Source organism: Rhinatrema bivittatum, chromosome 8 (assembly GCF_901001135.1).
Source record: "Rhinatrema bivittatum chromosome 8, aRhiBiv1.1, whole genome shotgun sequence".
Taxonomy (NCBI): Eukaryota; Metazoa; Chordata; class Amphibia; order Gymnophiona; family Rhinatrematidae; genus Rhinatrema; species Rhinatrema bivittatum.
The window spans coordinates 150,286,233-150,298,920 of record NC_042622.1 but is presented as its reverse complement, the minus strand read 5'-3'; the positions used below and the strand labels follow the sequence as shown (position 1 = coordinate 150,298,920).

The 12,688-nt window shown below is 44.8% G+C and overlaps 1 protein-coding gene across 2 annotated transcripts in view; it reads right to left on the bottom strand.

Moving 5' to 3' along the window:
* SPTBN2 (spectrin beta, non-erythrocytic 2) overlaps window positions 1–12,688 on the bottom strand; it is a 411,931-nt gene that overhangs the window by 237,145 nt on the left and 162,098 nt on the right. For both annotated transcript variants that reach the window (XM_029611250.1, XM_029611248.1), the window contains exon 3: window positions 7,169–7,342. In XM_029611250.1, coding sequence (XP_029467110.1) covers window positions 7,169–7,342 — 174 coding nt within the window. The remainder of the gene's footprint in view (window positions 1–7,168; window positions 7,343–12,688) is intronic.

Here is a 12,688-nt window from a genome sequence, read left to right as displayed (position 1 = left end):
TAAATGACTTAGATATGGGAATGATGAGTGAGGTGATCACATTTGCTGATGATACAAAATTATTCAAAGTTGTTACATTCCCAGAGGATTGTGAGAAATTTGCAAGAGGACCTTTAAGACTGGTTGACTGAGCATCCAACTGGCAGATGACATTTAGGGGCGGATTTTAAAAGGAGCGCGAATAGCCTACTTTTGTTTGCGCTCCAGGCGCAAACAAAAGTACGCTGGATTTTAGTAGATACGCGCGGAGCCGCGCGTATCTACTAAAAAACCTGGATCGGCGCGCGCAAGGCTATGGATTTTGTATAGCTGGCGCGCGCCGAGCCGCGCAGCCTACCCCCGTTCCCTCCGAGGCCGCTCCGAAATCGGAGCGGCCTCGGAGGGAATCCTCTAACACCCTCCCCTCACCTTCCCCTCCCTTCCTCTACCTAACCCACCCGCCCGGCCCTGTCTATACCCCCCCTTACCTTTGTTGGGGGATTTACGCCTCCCAGAGGGAGGCGTAAATCCCCGCGCGCCGGGCCGCGACCTGGGGGCGGGTACGGAGGGCGCGGCCACGCCCCCGGACCGCCCCGGGCCGTAGCCACGCCCCGTACCCGCCCCCAAAACGCTGCCGACATGCCCCGAAAACGCCGCGACGACCGGGACCGTCCCCGACACGCCCCCGACACGCCCCCTCCGAAAACCCCGGGACTTACGCGAGTCCCGGGGCTCTGCGCGCGCCGGTAGGCCTATGTAAAATAGGCTTACCGGCGAGCAGGGCTCTGAAAATCCGCCCCTTAATGTAGAGAAGTGCAAAGTGATGCATTAGGGAAGAGCAACCCAAAACATAGCTACACAATGCAAGGTTCCACTTTCAGAGTCACTACCCAGGGAAAGGATCTAGACATCATCATAGATAATATGTTGAAATCCTCTGCTCAGTGAGCAGTGACAGCCAAGAAAGCAAATAGAATGCAAGGAATTATTAGGAAAGGAATGGAGAATAAAATGGAGAGTACTATAATGCCTCTGTATCATTCCATGGTGTGATCACACCTTGAGTATTTTGTTCAGTTCTGGTCACTACATCCTAAAAAAGGCACAGCATTAGAAAAGGTACAAAGAAGGACGACCAAAATGATAAAGGGGATGGAACGATTCCTCTTTGAGGAAAGGCTAAAGAGATTAAGGCTCTTCAGTGTGAAGAAGAGATAGCTGAGATGAGATATTATACAGGTCTATAAAATAATTGTTACGATCCTGTCCGTGGACCCCATCCCGTGGGCCGGCTCTCACCTCCTCTCCCGTGCCGGCCCAACGCTGCTGCACCTCGTCACAGCTGGTGGCTGCCGCCGCCAGCGTTCCTCGGAGTGGCCTGCTGCCGCTCTCCTCCCGCGCAGCTGGAGTCGTGTCACCAACTCCTCCTACAAGGGAAGTCCCCGCCGGGATTCCCTCCTTCTTCGCGGACTGAGTGCCACCATCAGAGTCCTCTTCAGCGGCAGGGAGCCGCCGCCGCAGTCTCTTCATCCTCGGGGCAGGAGGTCGCCCCCAGCGTAGCTCCTCTTCGCAGCAGGAGCCGCCTTCCGCCTGCTCTCTCTTCTTCCATTCGGCAGGACGCCGCTGCAGCCCTTGGCTCCTCCCTCCTTCCTCCGGGGCTTCCTCTAGGCACAGGCGAGCGCCTTTCTTCCTCCTTTAAAGGGCCAGAAGCAGGAAGCACCCTTCGGCCCTCCAGATGACGTCCTTAGGGCACTTCCTGGACCTGCCCTATAAGAAGGCCCTGCTTCAGTTCCTCAGGGCCTTCGGATGGAGTTACACACTCCATGGAGCTTCTCCTTCATCCATGGAGTTCCACCGCTTCCATCGTTGTCCATCTTGCTGCTCCTGTCCGGAAGACTTCATGTTCCATGTCTTCTCGTTCTTGATGTCTCCGTCCGACGCTCTGGGTCTCGTCCCTCATCAGATCATCCTCGTGGTATGTTCCAGCCTCGGCTTCCCTTCCTGAAGCCTCGGGGTTCCTCGTCTGTACCTAGATGTCCTTGACGTTCTGGATGCCTAGATGCCCAGATGTCCAGATGGACTGAAAAAACAGCAAGGGAGGCTGCCAAACAAAGCCGTGAGGGTAACAGTACAGAATCAGCAGCCAAATGTCCCAATAAGAAATCTTTATTGAATGGAGACAAAATCTTGCAAACAAGTCCGACTCAGGCCGAGTTTCGCCCTCTTTCAGTGGGGCTGCGTCAGGGGCTACAATATACAATAAATGACACATACGGATAAATAATTAAATAAGAATACAAATAAGAATACAAATAATAATAAAAACATTCTTTAAACAACATATAAAATAGACATATAAAATGGTAACATGGATATATGTGGTGTGACATATAAAATTAAAAAAGGAATACATTCAATATCACTTTATTCGTATGTGTCATTTATTGTATATTGTAGCCCCTGACGCAGCCCCACTGAAAGATTTTGTTTCCATTCAATAAAGATTTCTTATTGGGACATTTGGCTGCTGATTCTGTACTGTTGCCTAGATGTCCAGATGTCCACTCGTTCAGAGATCCAGGTGTCCAGATGTCCAGATGGTTTGTGTCCTGAGGTACCTTCTCTTGTGTACTGTCTTCCATCACTCGTCATCTCGATCCTGAAGAATCCACTAGCAGCCTTGCCGTCCACCGGACTTTGTCTCCAGCCGACCTTCTTAGGAGTAAATCCGTCTCATTCGGTGTCTGACTTCAGGTAACTGGTATCCCTTCCGGCTGGACTTCTCTCAAGCACTGCCTGGACTCTCTTCTCCATTTTGTGCATGTTCCGCTCTCCGCGTGGTCCATGACCAGCCTTCCAGGTTGTGTAGGGCGTGCAGCAGGACAAGGTGGTCCGTGACCAGTCCACTTCGGGCTGTGTAGGGCGCCCTGAGGGACAGCACCGTCCAACTCCAAGAGTCTTGTCTCTTCCAAGTCCCAAGAGTCTCGCCTCTTCCAAGTCCCAAGAGTCTCGTCTCTTCAATGTTCCAAGAGTCTCGACTCGTCCAAGTCTCCAGAGTCTCGTCTAAGTCCAGGAGTCCTCATCTAGTCCAAGTCTCCAGAGTCTCATCTCGTCTAAATCCAGGAGTCCTCGTCTTGTCCAAGTTCCAGGAGTCCTCGCTTCCCCTATGTACTCTGACTCTTTCATGCTCTAGGATCCGGAGTCCCACTGCTCTGGTTCCTTGCCTCTTTGATCCAGCCCTCTGCCTCCGTCTGACCTCACTCATGCATGTGGCTCAGCGGGGGGCTCACCCTGCTTCGTCCTACTCCTGTGTTCTTGCTTCGCCCATGCCTGTACTCGCTCACCTCCCTCGGGGTGTGTCTTGGGGCTCCTCCGAGTCACCTCCTGGGCCAAGGGCTCACTCTCTCTCTCATGAGCAAGCGATTGTGCCTCTGTGTCCCTTCCCAGGGATGAGTGGAGTGGAGTGGAACAGATAAACACGAATAGGTTGTTTATTCATTCATAAAGTATAGAGACTAGAGGCCATTCAATGAAGTTACTAGGTGATATATTTAAGACAAATAGGAGAAAGCAGAGTTGCTTACCTGTAACAGGTATTCTCTGAGGACAGCAGGGATTTAGTCCTCACACATGGGTCAGCCAGAGTCAGGCATTTTTAATGCAATTCATCTCCATTGAAATAAAGTACCTTTAAGGACATTTGGCATCTATTCTACTTTGTTTATCCTCATGGCTTTTATAGATCGCCTTACTTATTGCTTTCTAGGAACACTATGGGAAAGCACCAAGAGGGACCCAGCAATGGAATAACGTGAAAAACCCACAAAAATTGCGAGAAAAGGAGTTTTCCACAAAGCTAAAAACAACCAAAAGTGAGGTCACCCACACCGCGAGGCTTCCTGCTCCATGGAAAAAGAGAGACTGAAGAGGGACCCCATGTAGAAGCATGGTATAGGGCAGTATTCTCAACCTTTTTCCCATCGTGACACACCTGACAGACCACGCTCACATGTGTTACTCACTGCTCATTACAATTCACAGTGGAAATAAAAAATAAAGGTCCAATATTATTTTTATTGTTAAGAATGACACAAGGAAAACATACATATTCTGTCTGAACAGAAATTGCATAAATAGTAAACATCCCACACCAAAACAGCACCAATTTCCAGCACTTAAACAGTAACCACCTTACCTAAGAAAAGGCAACACTGAAAATATTACACCAGGCCTTAAGACACCAATTCATCTCATATTAGGAAAATGGAGTCAGGCTGCTATAGAGCCCTACACAGAAACTACACGCCAGCAGAAAACCTCATCTGAATCACATGTGCTGACCCTCACCTAACAAAGAATAAAGAGACCAAAACGCATAACTAGAAGCACGCAGACAAAAACTGAATTCGAAACCGCAACAAACCAGAGTCTCTGTATGCAGTGTAACAAAGGAAAAAAAGAAACATCACCCATCCTTATAAAACAAATCAAGAAATATAAAATCAGTAGCAGTAAAACCATACTAACAAAAAGAACAGATTATTTCAAAACAGCTGATGAATGGAATATCCAATAATTAAAAACTCATATAAAAGATTTCTAGATACCAATAAAATATTTCAAAATAGCAGACACAAAGACCCAGTAATGAAAAATAATAAGGAATGAGAAAATGTTTTGCTCTGCATACCTGGGAACGTTTGATATCCAATATTTTTTTACTCAACACATAATTAAACTCTGGAATTCTTTGCTGGAGGATGTTAGTATAGCTGAGATTGTTTTGTTTTAGAAGGAGGAGGGATAGTTTGCTTGCAACTTTCTCCTCTCTCTCTCACACTGGCTCTCAATCGCTCACATATACACATGCTTTTTCTCTCTCACTTATATAGGCTCTTAATTACACATTTACACACATGCTGTCTATCTTTTCACACTTACACACACAGGCTTTCAATCACATACATACATGCTGTCTTTTTCTCTCACACACAGACTCTCATTCACATGCTTACAAACATGCTCTCTCTCTTTCTCTCATTTACACACAGGCTCTCAATCACATACTCACATGCTCCCTCACCTAAACCAGCTCTCAATCACACACAGCCACACATGCTGTCTATTTATCTCACTTTCACACAGGCTCTCAATCACATACTCTCTCACCTAAACCAGCTCTCAGTCACACACAGACACACATGCTCTCTCTCTTTCTCTCATTTACACACAGGCTCTCAATCACATACTCCCATGCTCCCTCACCTAAACCAGCTCTCAATCACACACATACTCTCTTTCACATATACAGGCTCTTATTCATTCACATACATGCTATTTCACTCACACCCACACACACACACAGGATCTCAAACACTTACATGCTTGCTCATTCACCCACTCTCTTCCCCCCCCCCCAAACTAGCGGCAGCAGCAGCCTCCTCCCAACCCTAAAGGTAGCAGCAACCTTCTTCATTTTCAGCCCAGGTGGAGAAAGGAGTCTCATTGGCCGCGAGGGTTGACACTGTTCCTCATTTTACTCTGAGCTGTGCTGCTCATCCTTCAGGCCGCGCCTCTCTTCTTTTATTCGGGCCGATGCTGCCCGCACTAGCATGGTCTCTTCTTCCCACGCACGTACCTGCTGCTCACCACTTCCTCTTCCGGGGCACGGGAAGAAGAGAGCATGCTGGTGCCGCTGACTCCAGCTGTCCTGCCGCGTTCTGCCCGGGCTATCAGCATTTTAAGCGCGGATGGAGGACCTATTTTGCTTGGGTAGGGAGAGCAGTTGGGTCAGCGGGGGACTGGGAAGTGTGGCGACACACCTGTGTGTTCTTGGCAACACACCAGTTGAGAACCGCTGGTATAGGGCATGCTGAACATGCTCATTGTGCCTAATCAAAGTTCTAGAAACACTGACATACATTTTCCATATCGGGGCTCCATCTGATGATGTCACCCATGTGTGAGGACTACCATCTTGCTTGTCTTTGGAGAAAATATTTTTTTACTCAACACATAATTAAACTCTGGAATTCGTTGCTGGAAGATGTTAATGTAGCTGGGTTTAAAAAAGGTTTAGAGAAGTTCCTAGAAGAAAGGTCCATAAACCATTATTAAAGTGGACTTGGGGAAATCCACTGCTTATCCCTGGAATAAGCAGCATGGAATCTGTTGACCTTTTGGAATCCTACTAGGCACTTGTGACCTGCATTAGCCACTGTTGGAAACTGGATGCTGGGCCTGATGGACCTTTGGTCTGACCCAGTATGGCAAATGTATGTTGTTATGTTCTTAAAATAAGGCACATAGAGTTGAAAATGTGTGTTATTTTCTAATCTTAGCCAAAGCATGACCCAGGAACCCCTCCTCTGAATGTGTCTAAAAGTTCATACATTGTGAAACAATGTGCATACATTAAATTGTACTGAAGAGGGCAACTTTCAGACAACCAGTTTAGGAACTTTACTCATTAATTACAACATAAATGGCTTTGAAAATTCTACTCACAGTTGTATCAAGAAGTGGCTGCTGATTAACTAAAGTCATACCCTGGCAAAATAACCATGGGCGTGGACCACAGTTCCACACATTCCAGCCTACAATCACTAACAATCTCTAAGTCATAAGGGACAGGCTGACTTACCTCTCCCTCCCTTTTCATTGCATGCAGATCTCAATTTCCCCCAACTTCCTGCACATTATCTTCTTGTGCCCTTTACTTTTGAGTGTAATACCCAGTAAGATTTGGGAAGTTATTGAAAGCTCATTTATTCCAACAAGCTTTTGGGCAAGTCTAATTGGTTTTAAGATTTGATTTGTATCTTTGGTCTATCTTTTGGTCCCAGTAGGGTCAGAAGTTCATGTGATATAAGCAGAATTAGATAAGCTAATGGCAGCAATTTATGGTTTTTTATGTTTGTTCCTTTTATACTTGTTTTATTGTTATTTATTATTTGAATTTCTTAATGTTATACTTTCATGAGTGTTTTATTGTAACCCACCAAGTATCATAGATAAGGTGGGCTATACATTTTTAAATAAATAAATACTTTAGGAACTGGCCTGCAGCTAACATGACAGAATCTGAAGTATAGTGGGGGAGAAGGAAAAAATATCATTTTTATTCCACCAATTAGGAAGGGAGGAAAACTGGCCTGTCCCTCAACCCCCAGCCCTCCCCCCTCTGTACCTGAAAGCGGAGGATGATGGTCCAGATAAGGCCAAGGGTTAGCCGGTGGTTTCCATCCACGATGTCATGGGAGCCCATATTCTCCAAGTGTACCTTCTGCTCCTTCAGAAATTGTAGGGCTTTGTCCACATTCTCCAGGCAGTGAATGCGCATTCGGCCCTTGGTGGGCTTAGGCTGAGGAAATTAGGAAAGGCAAAGACACAACAAAAGCATTTAATCGGCCTACAAAAGCCAGCACCTGAAAATTACTGCCAAAAAGTCAGCAAGAAGAGTAAATATTATGGCATACTTAATCAAAACTGGGTACCTGGGGGCAAATTCTGAAGGTACTTTTTACACACATAATAAAACAATTATTGACCAGTGAAAAATTACTAGCAGAGATCTCCATCTGTTTTCTCTGGGTATAATTTTTCGATACAAAGCTATGCACATTGTTCAATTCCCTGTCCCCAGGACCGCCGCTGCAATCTGCGGATAAAGTGTGCATGTTGTAGAATAACACATGTACTTTTACCACAGACTAGTCATGCAAGTTTTAAAACTCAGATTTTCGCAGCTTTCATTATTATCTTCCCCAGAAAAAGCTTGCTGGCACAGCCTGGTGAAATGATATTCCTACCCGCCATAGATCAATGCAAAGTCTGGTACTTTCCTATAGCTGAACACTGCACTCCCTTCTGGTAGGAAAGCTGACACACATGATACATGAAAACAAAAGCGAACAAGGATAGTAACAGGCACTCTAAAAAAAATTGAATAACACTTTCTCCACAGTGAGATGCGACTTAGCCATACTTGAGTACAAAAAGATCAGGGCTGACCTTGAACTCCCATTGTATGACCTTTCTACCATCATGTAGACTCCAGTCAAAAAAACTTCCCTGGTCACATACACTTCCAATTTTATCAAACAGTCTGGATTTTAAGGGCATGAAATCTGGTCTGCAGCAAGAATGCCCAACAATGTGGTTTACAATCTCACCATCGAACTTTTAAGTTTCTGCCTGCAAAATAAAAGTTGGCCCATATTTAACCACATCTTTATGGGGCATGGACTATGCATCTATTTAGAAGTAATTATTAGCAGTCCATGGAGGGTTAAAGTTTGCGTGTACAAAGTACACGCAGTCTTTAGCTCAAATTTTCAAAGCGGACATATAATTATGTTCGCTTTGAAAATTAGAGTGTATGCGCAGATTGCAGCCAGGGCCAGTGCAAGAGTGTTAGGCGCCCTAGGCAAACCTTCTGCCTTGTGCCCGCCCCCCCTCCCCCGGTTCTGACCTCATTCACTGAGACACCGCTCCTGGCCCGCCGAGTGTCTGCTTTTCTCGTCTGCGAGCAGGATGGGCACTGCTCGTGGCCCATCAAGTCTCTACTTCTCTCAACCATGAGGGGGATAGGCTCCACTCGCAGCCCCACATGGCTGCTCTTCGCCGCCCCCTATTAGTTGTGAGTAGGTGTAAATGTGTGCAAGTACACTTACATGCATATTTTCAAAAATTCAAAATAGGTCCATATTTATTTATTTACAATTATTTATATTCCACCTAATACAGAAGAGCAATTCAATCCCTGCCCAGCGCCACCCACTCAGAACACCTCTTTCCAGTGCAGTGTGTGTTAAAGTATGAGGTGAATCACTTTTATGTGTACTTTTTCTTGCATAGCCCCCCATGGCAGTTTTCAATCGCCCATGTATGCAAATAAAACCATGTTTTATGCATTATAAATATTTTTAAAAATCAGGCCCTAACTGAACAAATAGGGCATGACCAATTCACCAAACTGCATATGTGGAGAAGTACAAGTCAAGGAGACGCATTGCAAACTTCTGCCCCAAACATGCATATCATGAAGGTATTGAATCAATCCATTTAGCCAGCAGGAATTTCACCAACTGGCGATCAGACCTCTACAAACAACTTTAATTTAACTGTACCTTTTTTGTTTTTACTTGCACTAACCAAACAATGCTGCCCGCTTATTGTCACACTTGTAGAGAGGTACAACCAGAGCCACCCCCAAACATCGCTTTGACCATTGACTGAAGAGTATACGGGAGCCCCACTCTGGAGGAGGCCTGTGGCCTATGAAATGTTACACTAAAAGTCTGTTTCTCTCCCTGAGTACAGAGTTGCTTCAGGAGCTAGAAAGCTACAGGTCTGTCCTGAACAGAGAGGAAGATTATTGCCAATATTTATTTATTTATTTATTTAACACTTTTTTATACCGACCTTCATAGTAAATAAACCATATCGGATCGGTTTACATAAAACAAGGGTATAACAGAAGCAATAAATAAAAGTAATTAACAAAAGAGAATAAGATAAAGTTACATTTAACAAGGAGTAAAAAACTTGGGAAGCTTAAGAGCTGGAAGGAAGTTAAAGGCCAAAAAATAATTAAAGAAGCATAGTCCAAAAGGAATTTGGATTAATGCAAAAGATGCTTTATTCAGTAAGTGCCAGAGTTCTTCGTTTGAATGGATGTAGGACTTTAATCTTCTACGTCCAAGTGAGGAAAAAGAAGACTAAGGGTTGTCTGGAGGATCATCGAAGGCTTGGTGGAATAGCCACGTCTTAAGTTTTTTTCTGAACGTAATGAGACAGGGTTCTAGTCGGAGGCTTGAAGGAATGTTGTTCCAAATAATATCCACTGTCCTGTCTTAAATGTTTTTCCATTTTCCAAAGCCATCTGTGTCTCTTTTTGTATTCCCTCTAATATCATCTTTATGACACACGTGACCTTTACTCGGTTCATCATATGAAGTATATCCATGTTAACCACTGGAAAATGTAGCCTGGCAGACAGCCCTGCAGACATAAATTGAGCATACAATGCAAGAACCAGATCAATGGATCTTACATCACATAGGAAGGCTTTCGAGTCATCTTCCTTTTTCTCATCTTTGTTATGTCCTGAAGAGATGTGTCCTTGAATCCCCTCACTGTGACTTCCACCTGCCAATTCCAGACCTTGAGGGCCACCAATCGCTTCTATTTTCAGGATACCCCTGGGTGCATTAAAGCCGACAGGGTCCTGCAGTTTTCGGATTCCCTGAGCACGTTCCTGGCCTCGTACTGGAGACAGTAGATTTGCCTTCTCCCATTCTTCTGCCATTCTTCTCCCATTCAATACTCTGCAATATCATGGTCAACCTTGAGGACATAAAGAAATGCCATGCTGGGTCAGACCAATGACCCATCAACCTCAGCATCCTGTCTCTCATACTGGCCAGTCCAGATTACCCGGAAGTACCTGGCAAATCATAATATGAAAGCCTGTTTCATGCTAATCTCCCCTGGAATTCAGAGATGGAGAAAAAATGAATGTCTGGCAAATAATTATTTATGGACCTGTCCTCCCCAAACTTGTCCAAACCTTTTTTAAATTCTATTATAATACTAACCTTAACCACATTTTCTGGCAACAAGTTCCACACCTTAATTGTGCACTGACTGACAAAATACTTTCTCAAATATTTTAGTTTCAGGGTGTTCACTAATAGCCTGTTCTGCAGCACACCTAATTTTGCCAGCCTCTATCATATCCCCTCTCAGTTGTCTCTTATTTTTTTATTTTGTATTTAAAATTTTATATTCCACATCTTTCTAGCACAACCCTAACCTGTTTAGCCTTTCTTCATAAGGGAGTTGATCCACTCCCATCAAAACAACGCTGTAAGCCACAGAGAACGGTACAAGAATACCTTGATCCCAGAAGCTGAAAGAGATTTGTAAGGTGCTAGATGGCTGGGAGAGTGCAAATGAGAGGAAAAAGAGTGGGCACTGCTATCTGATTTTGGCTAACAGGGTTGGGGGCAGGGGGCCGGTGAGTGGACCCAGACTATTTCTAATTTTAAGGTTGTTTGAATGAATATGGCAGGTAGGGAGGGTAGGCTTTGATCGGCAGGGCCCATTTTTCGGACATTGTGGTGGGGGATGGGGAATCATGCTGCCAGGCCCACATGCACTTTTTTTTTTAAACAATATTGCCACTTAACCAGCAATATTGCCACTTAACTGGATAAACCTGCTCCTGGGCCGATTAGAAATAGCCGAAAACCTTATTCGGCTAACTTCTAATATTGGAGTTAGCCAGGAAAGTTTCCCGGATAAATCATTCCCCACTCCAGAATGCCCCAAAATGTGCATAACTTAACTAGTTACATTTTAGCCAGCTAAGTGCCGGTGATATTGAAAAGTCGGCATTCAGATGAATACTTAGCTCAAGAAGGGCAAAAAATTTTCAGAACCTTAAAGATTAGAAAAATTAATTTGAATTCAACCTTCTGGCTAATTGGTAGCCAATGGAAGGACCAGAGAAGATATATGTTCATAAATGTTAATGCCTGAGCCCAAACGAGCATCTGGGCTTTGAATGATCTGAAATCTATTACGCTTATACTTCAGAAGGCTCAAACAGAAAGAAGGACTACTTTAACTAAGTCCTTCCTCAAAGAGCACAAACTTGAACATTTCATAAATGGAAAAAAAAATGTGTCATGACTATCCTTCCAATATGGGCTTGTATTATCAAGTGAAAATCTAACAGAAGTTTGAAAATGTTTATCTCCTGCTTAGGCGTGACTGCTCTAGTTTGCAAATGCACTACAGAGCATAAAGCTGTTAGAGATGGCCTATAAAACCAGATTGTTTCCTTTTTTTTTCATGATTCAGGCACAGCTTATTGTCTGACAGCCAGACCTCTACGGATCTCAAACACTGAGTTACTCCAGTCTGTCCTGATGTTCATTCCCCAGGCTGCAATATAACCAGATGCCATCCACATCCATCATTTGTTTGCAGTATGTTCCATCAATAATCCTGGCCAGTGGTTCCGTATATATTTGAAATAGCACTGATGACAGTATGGAGTCTTGTGGTACTCCATATTACAAAAACCGAGGTTGTGATAACTCATTCCTTCAGCTTTATTCTAAGCAGCCTATTTTGGTATTTTGCAGAAAATGTGTTTTGAAAATTGCCCCTCCCCCACCGCAGGTTTCACAGCATGTATACTTTATCCACAAGGAAAAAGAGACGGGTAGGACAGGCAAGTACTCATGTTCCCCACGCTGGCTAGCAGAGCCTGGATGCGACTGGTTGTACAGACTGGGGATGATCTTCCTGCTAAGTGTAGTCCTGGAGGGGAATTTGTAATTCAGGGCTAACACCTGCAGCAGACACTTAAAACCCAGGTCTCCACTATCAGCAGGGGCTGGTCATCAAGGGCAATGGTTTCCCTGATGCTCCTCGTCACAGCTTTTGACGCTGACTGCCTCCTGCCCTAGAAACAGGGCTACTGAGCCCCACCCCGTTTCCTCCATTGTAGGCTGTCACTTCAGACACCTAGGAACATACACAGTAACATAGCAATGACAGCAGCATGCTTCCTATGGTAATATCTGCCGTGCCATGCAGGTTATCCCCAGGTTTCTCTTCAGGGCAGTCTGTGCAGTTACTCCCAAGCTTTATCATAAGGGTATTTATATTTACAATCAAAAACCAAGTAACT